Source organism: Larus michahellis, chromosome 1 (genome assembly GCF_964199755.1).
Source record: "Larus michahellis chromosome 1, bLarMic1.1, whole genome shotgun sequence".
Classification (NCBI taxonomy): domain Eukaryota; kingdom Metazoa; phylum Chordata; class Aves; order Charadriiformes; family Laridae; genus Larus; species Larus michahellis.
In genome coordinates this window covers 14502498-14523073 of record NC_133896.1, presented here as the reverse complement: position 1 = coordinate 14523073, position 20576 = coordinate 14502498, and the positions used below count along the sequence as shown (strand labels likewise).

At 40.6% G+C, this 20576-nt stretch overlaps 1 protein-coding gene across 2 annotated transcripts in view; it reads left to right on the top strand.

The window, feature by feature from the left end:
- Positions 1–20576, top strand: part of RELN (reelin) — a 293678-nt gene that overhangs the window by 170303 nt on the left and 102799 nt on the right. For both annotated transcript variants that reach the window (XM_074574094.1, XM_074574188.1), the window contains exons 11-17: positions 3495–3640; positions 7304–7455; positions 10462–10574; positions 12284–12492; positions 15520–15648; positions 16804–16913; positions 19858–19924. In XM_074574094.1, coding sequence (XP_074430195.1) covers positions 3495–3640; positions 7304–7455; positions 10462–10574; positions 12284–12492; positions 15520–15648; positions 16804–16913; positions 19858–19924 — 926 coding nt within the window. The remainder of the gene's footprint in view (positions 1–3494; positions 3641–7303; positions 7456–10461; positions 10575–12283; positions 12493–15519; positions 15649–16803; positions 16914–19857; positions 19925–20576) is intronic.

Here is a 20576-nt window from a genome sequence, read left to right as displayed (position 1 = left end):
AGCCTTTAATTTGGGAAAGAGGCAGCACAGGACGTAAATTGTACTTCAGTTCTTTGTTTCTGGAGGCTTGGATTCAAATCCTGGGTTGAACCCAAGAGAAAAGGAGTCTGATGGTTTCAATTCAGTCTCTAATCTGTTCAAGCCTTATTACAAAACCGCAAAATAATCCAACACAGTCAGCAGCCTCCTGGATGTTGAACAAGACTGACAAGGTAGTTGGGGGCAATGCCGGTGCAGGACCATCTCCTGTGGAGCTTCCTTTGCTCCTAGAAAATTGGGCTCAGTGCTCTTTGAGGTTGTTCTCCCCTTGGCAGCCTATCGGATGAAAAAAAAAAGATCAGTTAAAGCAGGGATGGATAGCAACTGCTTGAAAAATTGAGAGAAATATATGGAAGCTAAGTGTGAACCGAGGGGGTGATGATTATACGGACAAGAGAAACGCGGCAGGTGGGAGAGGATGAGATCATGAGCAGAGGAGCCCTGGCCCCGGCTGGAGCAGCTCAGCTCATGCAGGTGGAGCTGGTCCTCACCTGCTTCTCCCATGGGCATGTATCCAGGGTCCCAAATGGTGGCACTGGGGCAAAAAAGTACCAGAAAATGATGGCACTCCCTCAGAACTTCTTTAAAAGCCATAGATGTGGTTTTAGCATCTTTCTTTAAAGGTAATGAGCTTCTATGACTGGTTCCGTAGGTAAGTAGAATAATAGAAGGAGTTAACCCCCAGTTGGAACTTTTCTTCTGTGTAGCTGTTTCAAGGGAGTTTCAAAGCCAATGTGAGCAGAGGGTAATTTGAGGCATACGTTGTGTGGGTCATTAACGCATAAAATATCCCTGAAATACATATTCATAGATACTGTAGAGCTCTCTATAAAAGCATAGAGATAGTTTTATAGAACTAATGAAATAAATGAGGCTTCTGTATCCTTTTGAGCTTTCATAAAGGGTTGATCATACACCACTGTATAAATAAGTACATATTCACCCTTTTGCCAAAGTGCCCATTTATTTATCTTGACAACCTAAATGGAAACTCCATCCGATGTACTTCAGTAAATATTCTGTTAGGCAGCAGCAGGACATACAAACATTAAATGATAATGGGGTTGTATCTATTTTGTGTTTATTTTAATAGGTGGCTTTCATCAGGCAAGAGATTACTAGTTCCACGCCCCACTATCAAGTATATACTTACATATAACTTAGCACCCGAGAAATAAGTAAGGCTTATAAAGGATTTTCCAAAGCTTTTATGCGATTGTAATAACTAGCTCAGTAGGATCTATTTGTCTATTTGTTTCCTAAGAGATGAAGGGTTACGTATAAATTAAAATTAAGTTTTAGCCTGTATATTTATTTTTAGTGTATTTGCTTGACTGCCTGCAGTTAATAGGAGTTTTGTGGCAGATTGATTGACAGATCAATTCTGTTTCTTAATTTCTGTTCAACAAATGAAGAAAATTCTGAAAAGAAAGGAGCAAAATAAACAGATTATTGTGAAAGTTCTGATGTTAGCAATACCTGTGAGCATGAAGGATAAAGTCAGTGAACAAAAGCCATTTCTCAGTCAACTATAAGGAACAGCCTAGTACAAACAATGTTTTTCAAAGAGAAGTAAAATGCAAAACTGTTTCATTAATTTTTGCTAGTTATAAAATATTTTATGTGTAAATTATTCTGCCTTTTCAGTGGCAGCAGCTGCATGTATGGTGCACTGTGAATATGGTGCATTACCAGAGCAAGGAGGCTTGTGACAAAATCTTTTTCATTTCTGTGATAAACGATCAACACCAGAATCTTTCTATTGCTTTGACCTTTCTTTGGAAGAAAAACACTTTAACAGCAATTTGCGTATTTTAGCATTTGAAATAGTCTTTACACCTTTATAGTGTGTTCTTTTAGTCAGTGTTCATAAACACAGAGCTGTTGTCATTCCACTATAGACCAGAAAGTCTCTACACTAAAATCAGACTTCAGGTACTCAGATTTTTTTCTATCAATGTATACACATCTCTAAAAATGTAGTCACATATTACATTCCTAAATATAAATTAATTGCTAAGTTATGGGCAACCATACTTGAAAATCATCAACAAAACAATTCCAGTCATGTCTTTTTTTTGCATTGGTAAAAGAAAGAAGAGTTATAGAATAGGACAAAATGTGTTATTTTGCACTTTGCTCATAAAATCACATAGACAAAGATGTAGTGGCCAGTTTTCATTTTTTGCCACATCTTTCTCTTTGTTAACAATTTAATTATTCACTTACATGACACCACCATGACCTTTTTAAAGGCAGAAGAGGTGATCGTCGTACTTTCCCTCGGCACGTTATAAAGGGGTTCAGAGACAAGAGGGCATTGCATAGACAATACTGAAAAGGTCAATGAAATTTGGCATTATTATATCTCTTTTTCAGAAGTTGAACTGTGGTAAGAATGCAGAATTTACTCTAATTAACCATTTCTTATTTCAGTTATCACTTTTAATGCGACCAAGTTTCCAGCCAGAAAAAGGGTTTGAGCTAATTATTACTTTTATCAGTATTTGTTGTAATATGAACAATTCAATAAAATGCCAACTTCTCAGTTGGCATTATGGCCACGTAAGTCTTCTTTAGAAGCTTCCAGTATCTGTTTCAGCTACACAGATTTTGCAGACTTTTACCATTTTATCAGACACTCAAGAATGCAAAAGCAGGATGGGAGAGAGAAGAAAATCTGTGCTGTAGCCCCCATGTGCTCCTCACAGACAGCTTCTTCCAGGCCAATACTCCTGGAGACTCTTGGTAGTCAGGGCACATTGGGGCAGACCCGTGGCTTCATCTGATGCTGCTGAGATGGTATATCCAGAAATGCAACGGGAAAGCAGATGCGTTGGGTTTGGGGGCAGCCTCAGAGGCTCCCTGAGACGGCTGTGTCACAAGAGCTAGTTGCCTATAGAGCTATTTGTTATTTGAATTAAATATGGCACATATAGCCTTTTCACTCGTACACTCAGACCCAAAGTTTACTGTATATGACTGCAGAGCAATTTCACATGCAAACATCTCTGCTGGCCAAAATTCAGGCATGGAGATCTTACATGTGTTTCACAGCATGAAACTCCTACGCCGACAAAGTATCCACAGCAATATTTGATATACTACTAAAGCTATTTGTACACACGGCTGTGTGTGTGCCAGACGTAACGGCAATGCTTTAAAATAGAAATCAAAAACGCCCAGAGGTATGGTACATGGCTTTTCTATGCAAACACAGCTTTACAATGGTCTGAAGTGCATTTGTAGGGAAGCAGGTATGAGACCAGGATGCACTTGTCATTGGGGGAGGGCCAAGAAAGATAAAAGACGACCGTCCATTTTTTATTTTTAGTTTGTTTCAGGCGTCAGTGAGTCATTAGGTAACGTACAGCTTGCTCTGAGCTCAGGCGGTGCATGAGCAGGACAGCTGCCCTGGCAAAACCCCACGTAACGTCACCTCCTTTTGTCCACAGCATAGCTGCCAGTCGGATGGAAACGCCATCTACTTCCATGGGACAGAAGGCAGCGAGTTCAATTTCGCCACAACCCGGGACGTGGACCTTTCCACGGAGGATGCCCAGGAGCAGTGGGCAGAAGAGTTTGAGAGCCAGCCTAAAGGGTGAGTGCCCCTCACCTGTGCAGGGCCCCAAGACTAGAATAAATAGTAATACAGTAAACAACAGGTGATTGTGGATTTTGGGGAGGAATAAGTCTGGTAAGCCGAGGAGGAACAGTCCGTTTCCAGATCATTCTGAAAAAAAGTCGTGCTTGTGAATTATATAGTCATTCTGAAGAAACACAGAATGTTGATCTCTTTGTTCATTCTGTCACAACTGAGTGTTTTTAACAAACTCATATCCATATGAAATCAAATTCCTTGAGAAATTCGTCCCCCTCTGGATCCCTGCGGTGAGCCACGCTTTGCCATGAGAGAGCTCCTGCTTGTGCAGAAGCCTGCAGGTGCTGGAGGAGGAGGAGGAGGAGGAGAAGGCAGGACAGCTGAAGCAGCAGCCTGCTCTCACCTTCCAGCACCAAGAGTGTGGCCATGTCTACCCTGCCAGGGTTGAGGATTTGGCTGGTAATTTACTATTTTTACTTTAAATAAATATAAGGATTCAAAGAATACCTGTAAAGCCAGATCCAGCAGGGACTGCTGCAAGGGCACAGAAAGTAAAGAGACCATCTAGGACAGCAAAATTACCGCTCTTGCCAAAATATGAGCGAGCTTTAGGAGAAAAGTGTCCTGGTAAAGAAGTGGCATTTTATATACCTCAGTGTACAAATTCTGACAAAAAGAAAATAACCACCAATTTTTTATTTTAAAAAAAGGGGAATTTCATTAGTTGCTGTAACCCCAGGGCAATGAGAAACGTACACTCTTAATTTATGGGTCTCTACTGAATGTTGATTTTAACTTACAAAGCGCTGCAGATCATTAGCAGCTGATTCAAATGCTGCCTATGCTGTGCTGAAGGTAAAGAGCACCTTTTAAGAAACACATGCTAATGCGTCCTGTGGACACACGGTTTATTTGGGGCTTACGGAAAAAATATTCACTGTGAACTCCGTCCCAGTTCGAATAATCAACCCGTGGCATAGCGGGTACTGTTTCAGACAAAGGAAAGAAAATGAGGAGGCGTGTTGTGTGTTGGGCGACCATGTGGGATACGTTTGAGATGTTCTCTCAGTCTGTTTTTCATCTTGAAAAAACAGGACGGGAGTGCTACCTGGGGACATCTGCCCTGTCTGTAGGTCCCGTCTCTGCTGGACCAGGGGTTTAGTTGAGCTAAGTCAGGCCAGATCCCTCATCGTCAGCTGTTCTAATCAGGACACCTCCTTCTTAGATAATGAGTAAACTTTTAAAAATTAATTACGGTAGTAAATGCTGCAGTGAGTAGAAATAAGAAAATAAAATGCTTACCCCGTACCCTGCTTAGCAAATGCACAATTTCTTCCAAATTAGGAATATTACATTTTCACTGTCACACAGTGTCTAGCTGCAGGCTGCAGAGCCAGGCTGCAGTGGCAGGTGAATTCTGCACTCATCCTGGTGCCGTCCCAGGAACCAGCTCCGGATCTAACCCCCTGTGTGTAAAATATCGGTGGTGTGGCAGCCTAAGATCTCACATTTTGGGTTGGTTTTTTTTTTTGCTTTTCAAATTTTACTCTATATTGGAAAGTTGCTGCTTTCGACTTTTGCTGTAAGAATGGAGGTTTCAATTGCATGTAGCCGTGAATGCGCACTGAGCTGGGGTGATGTGGACTACATCCCCGTCGGATAAAATCGTCACCGGCACTGTCCCTCTTTGCAACATTTCTGTGGGGCTTTGCTTTGGGAGGTGTACACAACTGCAAATAGATGAGCTTTCTTAATCCCTTCTTAGAGCAATGTTTTTGAATGCAACTTGAACTATATTTGAAATACTGTTTTGCTGTGTTTAAACAGTCACAGAAGCACTTTATACCTGAGACAGAGCTTGCAGGACGTTCTCCGGCTCCCCTTTGTAAGGTCAGCTGGAGCCTGCCAGCTCTCAAACCACAGGGAAAAGCATCCCTCCCCTCGTAAGGGAGAGAGTTTAATCAAGAATGTCCGCATCTCCATCATGCCATCACCCAGGTTCTTTCTCCATTTATCCTTACAGACAGTGTTTTGATGTATTTTTCTTAAAGTGCCAGTTTTTTAGCGGTGTAGAACTTTCTGGTCTTCATTTCTACTGCTGCCTAAAAGGAGAGGATCCCTGGAAACATCCATGATCTGCATCTTTCATGACCCCGAGCTGTTTTGTGGGTCACTACAGAGAGTGTTTTAATTGAGCTAAATAGAGCATACAAAAGATCAATGGAGCATTGTGAGGTTTTGTCGAGTAAGTTAGAGCAGGCACGACTGTTTAATTCGGTACTTGCCTTCAGCCCGAGAGACCCATTTTCAAAATCGTGTTTTGATTATATTGCACATTACCTTTACAAAATCTGCACGACTGAAATACTTCTCTCGGAATTAGGGTTAGATTAAACTATGCTGCCATTATCATATTTATATCAGAAAAGCCTTTCAGTGATGTTAAGCTTGCTAATTCCTGTGTAAATGTCTGACGGTTTCAAAGCAGGATTTCCAAACAGGCACATCGCTGGTCTGTCACAGCTTAGGTCCATAGGGAAACTGGCAGCTTTTAAGAAGATCCTAGAAATACATTTTGAAATAGTTGGAATGGTTAAACTGATAAATAGACTGTTAAGTTCTTGCAATGACAGATTATGAAATTGTCATATGGCACATTGCTGCTAGAGGTTGCTTCTGCTGGAAGGGGACAGGAAAAGGCTCTGCCTTCCCAAAAAGGTTTCCGAACTTCAGCGTTCTCTCATTCATCCTGAATCACGCTGGCTAGTTCAACGACTGGATTATCAGGATCTAGTGATACGAAATAAATTCATTGCTTTATCAGCCTTTTATTTTTAAAATCGTTTATTATGAATTAATTAAAGACTTCAACATGAATAATAATGTATCAGACCAAAATAATGTACGAGTTTTCAACGGTTCCTAATCTTTCAAAATATTTCAATCGAGTTTTGAAGAAACCAACACTTTCATGATGAAAACATATTTTCAATAAAAAATATTTAATTGGAAATCTTGCAACAGCTCTTTTAATTATCACCGAATAAAAATAAGAGAAAATGTTGCACAGAAAAACTGAGAAAGATTGTATCATCGCATATTAAAAACACAGCAGTCTTTTTTTGTATTCCGTTTGTGTGTTAGTTAAAAACTCTTACCCTAAATGCTCAAGAAGATGAAAAGAGAGTATTCAGCTATTACCTATGTATTTAATGACTGTATAGCAGATATGGTGGACATGTGGCTTTTCGAGTTTCATTGATCTATAAACCTTAAGATTATATGAAATGAAACAGAATGCAATTAGGTTTTAAACATTTTTGTGCCAGAAAAATAATGAAGATGATAGAATAATACAACGCTAAATATTTGGTAATAGCATTCATTAAAAGCCTCATTTTTTCAGTAATTTATGCTTTTCTGCTAATTTATTTAAAGCATTTGCATTTACTTTGCTTTATTTGAGTCAACTGAGTTTAAAAACTGGTATTGAATATGTAAGTAATGTTGTAGGAATCATATTTCAAACACTGCTTTTTGTTGTCCTCTGTAAGAGTAGCAGCAGACGCTTTTGTATGTACAAATGAACTCCTGGAACACGTTTCGTATGAGCTTATTGGTAACGTGCCTCTGCACATTCTCCACCCCTGCTGACCTCTCCAGGTGGGACATCTTTGGAGCCGTCATCGGTACTGAATGTGGGACACTGGAATCTGGCTCAGCTATGGTATTTCTCAGAGACGGAGAAAGAAAAATATGCACTCCATACATGGACACTACAGGTTATGGGAACTTAAGATTTTATTTCAGCATGGGTGAGTATACATTCCTCATGTAATACAACATGTGGAGCATGTGAGATTTAAATTGCGCAGTGTGCATAGAACTAATTTACATACTCCTCAGAAGAGGACAGGTCTGTTTCATGACTGTGATACCCATGAGGATGTAAGACTGACCGCTCTTGGTCAGACCAAGAGGCCACCCTTCTGGATGCCCACACAGGTGTACAAGCATGGTGGGCACATAAATAGCCCTCCCAAAAACATCGCAGATGGCACTGACTTGCATATGAAAATTTTTCTGAACCAGACAGGGCACTCTTTGGTAGCTGTTGGTGGGCATTTCTTCCATGGATTTATCCAGTATTTTTTTTTTTTTTTTTTGGCTGATAGAAACATTTAGCTCCAGGTTAAAACAGTTTAATATAGAAGTTACATGAAGGTGTGTCCATGTACAGTCAGTGTCTCAACTTCCTTTATAGTTAGAGGAGATGTGGTCAGTACTGTTGCTGGAAAAACCCATTCAGCTCACCATGAGACATCTGTGCTGGAGCAGCTGAGCAGCTCGCTGGACTCCACCGACTGCACGGGTTGGACCTCCCTTGATATAAAGGAAGCTTAAGCACCTGGTGCACACAGAGGTGTGGGTTCACTCTTGTTCAGTCCTCAGGCAAGATTCATTACCCCAGCACAGGTTGTTCTTGCCACTTGAGGTGTCCAAGCATATCTGAGATACCAGCACGAGACTATCAGATATAACCCAGGATTTGCTGGAGTAGCAGGTAGGTCCCTCTAAATGATCCTTAGTACTAGTACTTAGATCCAGGTCTAAAATGATCCTTAGTACTAGTTTTTATCAACTGAACCTGCCTGTTGTGCCCACAAGACCCTGTAGCCACTCCATAGATAAACAATTCTTCATGTGAAGAAGTATGTTGTCTTGTACCTACTAATTTCATTCGATGCCCCTTACTTCTTCTATTAGAAGAGATGGTCATATTTTTGTCATCCTCACTACACCACAGAGGATTTTACAGGTACCTGTCATATCCTCCCACAGTCATATCCACGTGAACCCTGGTGTTAATCCACCAGAGTGAACAGAGTTGCACCTGAGGACGAGACAGGAGTAGCACAGAGGTGGGACAGTCTTACCTGGCTGAACACACAGAATAGTTTCTGTGAAAAAGCTCATATTCTATTCATAAACATTTTCCTCTGCTAATGTATTGGCCCAGGGTGAGATGGACACAGAGCATGCTGTAGTTTGCTACGGTCTTGGAGGAGTATGACCTCCATGTGGCACCCCTAGTGAAAAGCACTGATGAGGCATTAGCATCACCTGTGGACCTTCCCTGCTGGGACAAAGCACAACCTCAGTGATTTACCAGGGCTAAGAAAGCAGACAAGAACAAACATCTCCTGCCACTTCCCCTCCCCACTGTTGTCGGTGCCGCTGCATTGGTTCAGTGTTGCAACAGACCAAAATCCCTATGAACGTGGTGGTTATCATTCAGTACCTCACAGTGTTTTTCCAGAACTTTTATTTTGCACATAAAGGAAATCGCATGAGGTTATTCTCTCAACACCAGGTTTAGAGGAGGTGAGGGGGTTTGCTTAAAAGTGGAGAATAATAGAATAATAAAGGAGGAAGCAGAGACTAAACTTGTGACCTCCACAAGCAACCTTCTGAATCAACAAGAAAAAGCACTCTTTATTTAATGAGTGGAGGACCTCATGTTGTTGTCCTATATTGTTGCACATCTCCTCTGTGTTACATGAATTACCAATAAAGCACAGGAAAAAGAGGATGCTTTTTCCCAGTTCTTCCAAGCATTACAACACCTGCAAGAGAAACAGGAAAGAAATTTGCTCAACCTTCTGAACTTAGGGGAGAAGTTGTCAGCACATGCAGGCACAGAGGATAGTGGGATATCACTTGAAAAATGTATTCTGTATGTACTTGTAAATTAAATAATATTAGTTGAAACATTCAGGCAAGCAGAGTTCCTTATTACAGTATAATACACATCAGAGATGCGCATCTTATCTAGCTCTCTGGACTGCTTTGCCTGTTCCATTCCAAGAACTGGCCATCTGTAGTGAAAATAGTAGAGAAAGTGTCTCATTTATACAACCTTTCTACTTTACAGACTTTTCAAAGAAGCTTCCTCATCCTGTTTTTTTCTGGTTCGTTTTTTGGGTTTGTTTTTTTTTAATACCTGCAATACCCCTCGTGTACAGGGAAATATGTTTCCTGTTTCAATTACGGATGCTTTGTTTTAAAAACTTTTTTCCAGAATGCCAAACTAGTGTGATGATGTCCTTCTCGTAACTATAATGCAGAGCCTAATGCTCAAATTTGCTAATACGTCTGCCGTCTCAGAGAAGGTTAATAAGTGTTTTGGATTCTATCAATACAAAGATATTTAAAATGCGGCCCCATCCCAGTGAGGCAACCACGACACACATGTTTTGTGTGATACAACAGACTCCGTCCGTCCCTTTTAGGGTATGGTGTAAATAGTAGAAGAAGCATCACAACAAAAAAGGTACACAGCAGTCTTCCTCCTTTCCTACTAAGAGCAAATTCTCAGCTGCCAAACTATCAGCTGAGAAACATTCAAGAGATCCTCACATACCGTGTGTGTGGCTGTGTAGAGTGTGAGTACTAAATAACAGTTTACTGACGCGGACTCAAAAAGCTGAGCATTTCTATGTAAATAGGATTTAAAGCACACAGATAGAAATATTGCTTTGGGCACAGCATTTTCTATTAAAATTGTTTTGATAAGCTGATTAAGAGAGTTACTTGAGGTTTTCATAATTGTCAACCCCCTTGGTCTCTGGCATGGTGTATCTGATCAAATAGTTCTTACACACTGTGTCCTTAGGGCTGGTGTCCTTTTGTTTCATATCCTAAGTTAAGTATCATCTGACTGTAATTATTTTTGTAATTGTGGCTGTGTAATATGATTCCACTTTCCAAAAACAAGGGCTTAAATTAATTTTTTTCTCCCTCAAATATGTATTGTACAGGGGGAACTTGTGATTCTGGAGAATCCCATGAAAATGATGTCATACTCTATGCCAAGATTGAAGGCAGGAGGGAACACATACCTCTTGATACCCTGACCTATGCTGCCTACAAGGTAAATCATCTTAAACAAAGTAGGTGGGTGGGATCGATGGATCGATCTACTTTTAAGCCATCGCGACAATGTTGTATGTTGCGTTCCATAGGGGCAGTCAAACATGATCTTCCCAAGCACCTAAATCAGGTGTAGATCTCACAATGACAGGGTGCCTTTGCGACACAGCTCTGCAGCTATTGCTGGTTACTCCGCCCCAGAGCAGGAGTGCAGCATTGGCTAGCGCTCCGATAACAGGCCAATGGGCAACGGGAAAAAATTTTCAGCCATTAGCTGAAAACTTTGGCGGTAACGCCTCCTCACAAATAGTTACTACTGCCTCCAGTCAAGCTCCTGCGGTTTGATACTCAGGAGCTCCATCCTGAGAGGGTCGGTCATGGTGAGATCAGTGGCTGGGAGGAGAGTGACTGGGAAAAGCCTGGATGTCTTTCCTGCACCTGAAACAGGAAATGTCACATTTTACGCTTTTTATTTGCATTTTAAATACAGTTGTGTGCCCTCTAAGAGGGTCCGCGGTGATGCGGGCATGAACTCAGCCACAGGAGGTGGTTGCTGGCAGTGTACACAGGCAGCTCCTCCTCTCCTGTTAGCGCAGCCTCCTTCCAACCACATCCACCACCCTCAGGCAGGACAACAAGGACAATAAGGACCTCAGGCTGTCAGGATCCTTCCTGTCTAGGGCAAGGACGCATTTAGACCCTGTCTGCCCTGAGTGACTCAGCCCTGAGGTGTCCTTTCTCTGCTGCTGTAAGATGATAGCAAAAATATACGTGTGGGTGTGGTAGAGGTTGAAATGCGGCATGCTTATACAGCGTGTGGGAAATTTGGCGGTAAAGATGGGGCTGATTTCAAGCACAGGTCTGTGTGCCATTAATGTCACTGTAACTATAGCATTCCGAGAGCAAATGTTTACAGTAGGGTTTGGCCTGGGTTTGGTTGAGTCACTTGCATTGTTTCATTGTGCGTGGCTTCCCTCCTCGCCTGCTCTTGTGTGAAAGATGGGGTAGAAGTTTTTTAAAACTAAGGAAACTGTAATTGTAAAATAATAAAAAATTAATTGGGGAACTCGGGGAGAGATAGGATCTGGAATTACACTGACTTCATTGTGGAGGTTTTTTTTAAAACAAGCCGTTTTAAAGCTGACATCCTCTTTTGACATAATAAAGGTCTAATTACGTTGCTTTAGGACAAAGGCTAAGCTTTTTAAAGCCATGCTTTCATTTATTTCCACAACATAACATCCTCCCTGCGTACGCCTGTGAACTCATGCTGTTACTCCATTCTCACGTATTCCGACTAGCCGTGCCATTACCCTGCCTTTGCTTCTGTGAGCTGAAAGGCTGCAGGACAAGTAGCACCTTCCATTACCAATGAAGCACTGACAAAATAAGCCCATATTTTTCCGAACACAGAAGGTAGAGTCTCTTCCACAGTGTCTTGACAACCAAGCAAACCGATCCCACTAAGGTGGTAAGCAGCACCTGGTATCCAGAGTGTTAACAGCTACGTATGTAATATAAAAAGCTTTTATTTGGGATCTTTTGTGGAAAAAGGCAGCAAAAAATGTTTGACAGAAATGAAGCAAGGAGAGACAAAGCTACATGTTTGGTTCAGCACATTTGAAGTTGCTTTTCTATTTTAAATAGTATCTTGTGAGCTTTTTTTAATATTATTTGTTTTATGTAAGCCTGATTTAATTTCTTTTAAAGGTTCCATCTTTGGTTTCTGTTGTCATTAGTCCGGAGCTGCAGACTCCGGCAACCAAGTTTTGCCTGAAGCAAAAGAGTCACCAAGGCCACAACAGGAATGTCTGGGCTGTGGATTACTTCCATGTCCTCCCAGTGCTCCCTTCCACGGTGACTCACATGATCCAATTTTCCATCAACTTGGGTTGTGGAACTTATCAACCTGGTAACAGGTACAACAGATGAGATTTCTCTTTTGATTATCAGCACATTTTGGTTTATAGCATCTATGTAAGTATTTGGATTTTTTCTCTCAGAAAGAACAAAGACAATTAATAATGACAAACATAAGCTGTTTCACCTAATCTCCATAAGCCTAGGTTTATATCCCCCATATGTGTGATAAGGAGTCTATTAAATAGCTTTCCAGGTCAAATCTTGCCTTTCTTAGTCCATTATTCTGAAACATGATCATGATTTCTGAGTGACTTTTGCTCCAGTTTCTAATGGATATGAGATTTACCTTTTAATACTGTGTAAGGCTGCAAGTATTAAAGGCGGCAGCAGAAACCTGCCCTACTGACCTCCCAGGGGTTACTGATGCCACAAGCATATCTAATTCTTGTAAGACTGATCATAAATAGCCCTCTTCTTGATGACCAACAGCATGAGGACCTCACTGCCTGTACACTGACCACAGAACTCTTTTGCTGTCTTTACTTCATTGGGATGTTCAACATTATTTTTTCCGTGGAGATAAGGGTGAGGGAAAGAGAAAGAAGGGAGTTATTTGCTGCTCTGTATTTTGTAGAATATTAGAAATGTTGGTTGGAAGGGACCTTCACGGGTCATCTAGTGAAACCTGCTGCTGCAGGTGGGGTTGTTACCAATATAGGTCAGGTCAGCCATGGCTTTGCCCATCCATGACTTGAAAACCTCCATGGATGGACATTGTGCTACCTGTCTGGGTGACCTGCTCAAGTGAAAAAGTGTTTCCTAATTTCCAGTCCAAAACTCTGAAGCCATGTCTCTGTGGCCATTGCCCTTCCTACTGTGCCTGCTAGTAGTGAGGAGAGTTTGTCTCTGTCTCCCTCGTGAGTGCCCTCAGCACCATCGCAGGCTGCCGTAGCTCACCCCCCATCTCCAGGCCCAGCAGACTTGTTCCCCAGCCTCTCCTAGCCCAGTGCTCAAGGCCATGGACATCTTGGTCATCCTCTGCTCCATCTCTCCAGTTTCTTAATGTCCTTCTTCAAATAGCAGACCCACAACCAAACTGTCCACTGTCCCTTTTTCCTGATATATGTGTGAGACTGTTTATCCTGATATTTTATGAGGATTAAGTTACTTCATATTTTTTGCGGAGTCACGAGTTTAAAGGAGGAGACTGTAAATGCTTTCACATTCATGTCGTGTGGCATCTGCTCCCAACTGGAAAGAGCTGCATGAGCACTGACAGTCCTAGCAGCCATGCAGGGCAGCAGAATTCAAGGGGCAGCAAAAATCAAGGCATTGCACTTACATTTGATAGGAAGGGAAGGCAGCAACATTTTTCTACATGGAAAGTGAAAACTTTACCTGTAAACGCTCCTGGCCTGTAAACATGTTATATAAAGTCTCTGTCTCAGTCTGTTACCACATGGGGATTAGTATGTGTTTTGAAAGATTAATATTCTTCCTTCACATAAACTATTTCTGACACAGAAGTGAGCTGCTTCATAACAAAAGAAGCACTAGGTCCCCATTATCCCTATTTGTATTTCCCAAATGGCAGCAGCATTTCCTGTCTCCTGCTCCACACCGTTATTCTTAATGCTTTCATTACTGCAAATGTGAGAAACTCACACTGAATATATGCAGTAAATATGACCCTCCAAGGTATCGGTACAGTTAAATCCGAAATAAATTAGTCAAAACCTCCATAAACTGTTTTAATGCACACTTACAATATCAGTGATGGTACATTTAAATAAAGTAATATTGTCAGCAAATTATAATGAAAAGGAAAAGTTATAATCCAATAATTTAGTACTGAGGTGATGAATTATGACTTTTATAATGTTCCACTGACATTACTTAAAATAAAACAGAATATTAAAAGCTAATTATATAGAGGAAATTACAATAGTATTTCAGTAAAATACTAAATCTTTAATGAATCAAGCACTGTCTATATTACTTTTTCAAGGTCCTTAGAATGTAAAAGATCTAAGGATTTCCTTACACTCCTAGATTGTAAACAGTGGGATTTTTAAATGCAGTGAAACAGGGAAGCAAAAGATTCTAGTAATAGCTTTTTGAACACTGAACTTCTCAATGAACTTTTGGGAGAATGGTTTTAATAACTTATTATCAGAGACTCAGTGGATGGTCTCATAGAGTTTCCAGTTCTCTAATGTCACTATCTGCACGTGGATGGTTTCGTTTACTGATAGTCAATGAAACCAGAGAACAGCAGCCTTTTTCCTGGCAAATCTGGAGATTTTGCATATGGTTATGTCCCTATGACTCACAAAATTCACCCCTGAGCACTCCAGGTTCTGTGAGGTGGGGGGAAGCCTCCAAAGACCACCATGGCTGGGCAGCACAGAGGCTTCCCCAGCTCCCGGGGGCTCTCTGAAGGGTGCCCTTCCCCAGGTCCCCTCCACCCTCTGCAGTCCTTGGTGCAGGCTAGCCATTTTCACTGTTCCGTAGTGCTTTTCTCACCTCTGTTTAGGCAGTCTGGGTGGAGAAGGCAGGTGACTGAGTCCAATGAAGTTAATATTTGTCAGCAATGGAAGGGAAGAGCCAGCCAGAGCATGAATAACTCGTGGTCTTTTACCACCTTCGAAGATGTAATGGTCAGCAGATGGCAGTTATAAGTGTCCTGTGCTGACATGATGCTGCCTGGCTCTGATGAATCCAGGTTTGCTTATCATTAATTTTGAAACCATTTCTAGCTGGAATATAAGAGTAACATCAGCTCAATTAACCACAGCAGCATAAAACCACTAGCTAGATGGTGGCTGAACAAGACCTAGGTGTTTAGGCAATCCTCAATCTGTAGGCTATCCTTTTGGGTTCTAAACACTCACATTTGTTTCATGTTTGTATTTTCAGGATTTTTTGTATTTCAAGCCCGCTTAAAATCTTTTCACAGTTCAGCATCAGTTATTAGGAATAGCAGGTTTGGTGGTTTCTCAGCGTTGGTACTTTTACACTCATATCCATGCCAGGTAGGCTCACGGTGTCTTTCTCCTTTCTTTCCTTCACTGTGTTATCAGCGTCAGCTTGGAGTTTTCAACCAACCATGGTCGCTCGTGGTCCCTGCTCCACACCGAGTGTTTGCCTGAGATATGTGCGGGGCCTCACCTCCCCCACAGCACCGTCTACACCTCTGAAAATTACAGCGGGTGAGAGTGTTCTCTGCAAAGCTAACTGAGAGGCAAGATTAGAGAAGTGAATTATAGGTGACAGAAGAAAGCAGCAAAGCAGGCAACCCTGTGTCATCTTTCATTTTTTACTAGCTGAGGACAGCAAGGAAGGAGTGTTCTGGTCTCCCTTGCTGCCCAGTAATGAAATTTGAAATACATGGGGCTCCTTCTGTGGTATAATATTATTTTTCTGATGCTGAAGATAAATTACAAAAAATCCCTGTGGACAGCATGCTGGTAATTAAAAGAAAAGTTATACCTTGTCAAAGCCACAAAAGTTTTCTTCTTAGTCAGAGGAACCATCAGTCAAAGCCATATTTACAACCTCAGACACGTTTACTCACTTGGAATCCCAATGTTCGATTACAATGAAGCACATCCTCTGTGCTTCTGCAGGTGGAGACAGTTGTTAGTGTCACTTCCTTGTGTCAACCCTTCTCTTTATTAAGTCTCCTCGGTACTGTTCTGACCATAAAATGAACCGTGACGTCTTGTTACATAGCGCAGATCCCATGACTCTGTATCCCTGTGTATCCCAACTTCCACAGGCACTTCAGAGCAGGGGGTACGACCGTGAGAAGAGAGCGTAGTTGAAGCATTGCTGCGATCTGGTGACCCCCATTTCTGTACCATTTTCACAGGAATCATTGCCCCCGGTGTGTGTGGGAAGTGTAGCCACTGTGAATGACACGAGAATGATAGCCCAGACCACGGCAGGCCAAATCTTCTGTGCCCCTCTCCTTACCCCCAAGGGTTTCCACCAAAAAGAGCGCAGTCATACGGGAAGTTTTAATGCAGTATGCAATTTAGGGATATTCACTGTGATGGGGGCGTTGCTGTAGCAAAGCAAGTTAAGAACTTTGCGGACTTCGTGCATTCATGCAGGGGGAAAAAATGGCTGGGTTTTATAATGGAATAATGAACATTCTTATATTCTATGAAAATATCATGGGCCATGGTGTTTTTTTTTTCATTTATATTTTCAAAAGCTGCAGTAAATTCACTGGTTCGTTTGAGCAGATTTTAGAATTAAAAATTCTCACAAAGCTTCCAGCATAAGTAAACACATTTGCAAAATGTACAGTTGCTTAATAACTATCAGTGTAAAATGTGTTTGTGTAATACGTATTTCAGGTGGAACCGAATAACTATTCCCCTTCCCAATGCGGCGTTAACAAGTGACACCAGGATTCGATGGAGACAAACAGGACCAATCCTTGGAAATATGTGGGCAATCGATAATAGTTAGTACTCTTATCTGTGATCATGATACATCAGAAGAGTAAATTTTTACGTGCTTCTCCAAGTAAACATATTTTCCAGAATCACAGGTCAAAGGATTTTCAGTTTGTTAAATTCCTTTTCTTCATATCTGCATTTGGTAACAGGTGCATTTTGAAGCTAGAGGGGAATACTGTCATTTTGAAAAGACAATAGCCTAGTAGATTACCCTTTTTTTTTTTTTCCTTTTAATTGAATGCTTTCCAGGAAAAGATATTGGTGGCAAAGGCTTAATATAACATTTCCTCTGACTGCATAGTCCTAATTACATCAATAGATACTACACTGTGCTATTAAGGACATGTATTGCACCATCCCAAGCAACAGTTACAGCATCTGGGACGTATTTTTCCTTCTGGAGACAGAAGACCTTCATAAAGCAATGCTGCTACCAAACACTGGCAAAACTTTTACATTGTTTACGGCACCTTCAGGGGGAAAGAACCATCTGTTTCAGGGAATTACTTTTCTTTTAAGACATTATTTTTCACCTACCTGTTCTTTAAATGGATGTGAAGAACTGGGATGAGCTTGTATTGACTCATATAATTATTAAACTTAGTGCAGAGGATAACTGGGGCCAGTCTTGAAAGGAAATATTTCAAAGCACAGCAAAAGTATTTAGGAAAAAAGGATAAAATAGATATATGGTAAGAAATGCAGAAATACGTATGATTGAAAAGGCTACCAATGAGAAGGTGCAAATGTTTTAGCTTTGCTCATTAGCCTTAGATGTTTGGGGACCAAGTGAACTACATCCAGAATTTGTTCTGTTAGATTTGTGAAGTATGTAATTTAAAAAGTTACAGTGATGCACAATAGCCTGTGAAATTTTGTAGTGATTCCTAGTGAGGTTTGATATGGAGCCTGAAAACGGTAAATAGTTACATTTTGCAAAATCCTTAAAATAGATAACTGCTTAGGTTTGAAAAGAAAATCCTTGAAGCTGCCTTGATAACGTAATGCTACAAATGAAGGTTTTTCACAAAAAGTAATGAAAATTGTTCTCTTAATCGCATTAATGGGAAGTAGAATCATCTTGACGTTCTGGGTAGAATATTCATGCTTGCCTGTAGAGATGGTGATTTAAATCAAAAAGAAAGTAACATGAAGGGAAAATTTAGTATGCGTACATAAGAAGATGTGGGTGAGTGTCTGCAAAGATGAGTTGCTACCTAACAAAAGGCAGACTGTAAGTGCTGGAGATGCTCACAGAAGTTCACAGAAATAAGAGCAAGATAAAATCAATGCAAGGATACAAATTCTTTAACCAAGGTTTTTAAAACTAACAGACAATTCATATATATCTACGCTCCCTTTGCTTGTACAACTAACTCAATACCATTTCAGCAAAGGATGCTGCACGCTCTGCCCTGTACCCTCTCCAAAGCAATTTTACCAACCATCTGCCATAAAACTGCTTGCTCTGAAATTTGTTTGAAGTGCAGAACCATGACATGGGAATCAAATCTTAAAGGTGAACGTGTTCATGAGGTTTTGCCTGTCTCCTTTGTTAGATACCAGCGGAACTGAAGCTTTGCACTTCGGCATTGTAGGGAAAGACTCATAAATATTGGCATGCTACTCAAATTCTTGAAGAGAGGAAGATTTTCAAGAATTCAGCACTCTGACTTTTAGCTTCACAACTGTTTCTTATGTGAATTAAGCTTTAAATGAAATCTGGAAGCTGGCCATCTTTTAGAAATACTGGAAAACTGCCAATTTTCATAAAGCTTTTCTCGTTTTGAACGACATCATTACATCTTTAACCCTTCTACTTTTACCACCCCCTCAAAAAGACCTTGAAAGAGACGAATAAATCAAACAGACAGAATAGAATTTTTGCACCCTGAAAAGTGAGAAAATCTAGAAATCACATGAAGTCTGATGGGGAGTTAGTTACAGGGAGCAGCTAACAGGGCTTTAGAGTGCCTCTGCCAGGGAGTACTGACACACTGCTATGATGGGCAGCATCACAAAACTAAGAATAAGTACAGGTTGTTATAGATGACTTAAAATTGAGGGCTATTTGGATGACATTCCAAAAGTCACAGTGCAAGTGAATGACCTCAAGTAGTAGGAACTCTTGAACAGAAAAGATGACGCTATTAATGGTTAAGGCCTGTTTATCATATTGTATTGAAAGAACACTTCGGGCTATACCCAGATTAATGCTTTTCTTTATAGCAGTGCAATGAGATGTCGATTATACTGAGATTTGCTCATCTTTCCATCCTTCTTATGTTTCACACAATGTCAACACTGTCAATTAGGAGTCACTGGAGGAAGATGAAGCAAAAGAGTAAAAGCAAGTCTGGAGTGTTTTTGAGTGCATATGATTTGGAGTTTTATTCCATTTGAAAGAATCAGTTAAAGTGTATGATATTTAATAGTTACTAAAACCATATCAGGGCGGCTTCAAATTCCAGTAAGTCCGGTGAAGTTAAGTATGTGGATTTCAGTGAGAGAAGCAACAATACATTTTAAAAAGCTACAAGACTGCTATTGGGATGCGCAAATATTGGATTACATTTCCAAAACATGATGAAGAAAATGGAAGGCAAGAAAATGGCCAATGCTTAGCACATCATCTGATCTCTTTCACAGTCCTAGAAAAATCAGGTAGATTAATTAAAACATCGCCAGTGTCTCAAGCCACAGATAGACATTACCCGTTAAATAATAAATTATCCCTGGCTATCCTTGACACAGAGCAAAATTCCACTACTCAGTTTTTCAGAAGGGTACAACCAAATGCATTTTATCCTTTTGTAAACATCTTCCAGCTAGTGGGATTAAGATAAATGCAATGACCGTGTGATCAGATCTGTATACCTCCTTGTATTCATTATATTCTGTTTATCACATACCATAACCCCTCATTTAACTGATTTCTTTTCTCTGCAGTTTATATTGGTCCATCTTGCCTCAAATTCTGCTCAGGGCGAGGACAGTGTACTAGAAATGGCTGCAAGTAAGAGTTATAATTCAGTACTTGTACTCAATTTCTGTCACATAGTTCACTTGATGATCTGAAAGTTGAAGTGATTTTCATTTCGGCCCTTGCTTTTTGAGATGACTAAATGTAAAACTAGCATAGCCCCCAGAATGCATAAAGTTCATTGGAGAGCTAAAGATCAATCTTTCTAAACAGCAGCATACGTAATTTTTTTTCTGTAATTGTCTTTTGGGAGACAGTTTAACTTCCAGTTTATCTTAAAATGTGCTACAGAGCACACTGAAATGTCAGCAATGCGTGCTTTATACTGGTTTTAGAGGTGATTTGGGACTGTATCACTTTTATGTTAAATTTTGGGACTGAATCACAATTTGCATAGTTCTGGTATCCCATAGCCTAACAGACCTCAAGGACAGAAGGTCGGCACTCCACTTGTTTGTGAAAGTCTGGCTTGTTAAAAGAGTTCCAGCCTAAAAAGTAAAGGCACTTACTCAAAAGCAGTAAGTACATTCAAAATATTGGTGTGACTATTTTTAGGTATTAACAAGAGCATGACCCACAGGGCGTTCTCTTCTGTTACTCAATTTCTTGTAATCCCATCTGATACGCTACACATGGAAGCAAATTAATCATTTTACATATGAACAGCTGTAAATTATGTCAGCAG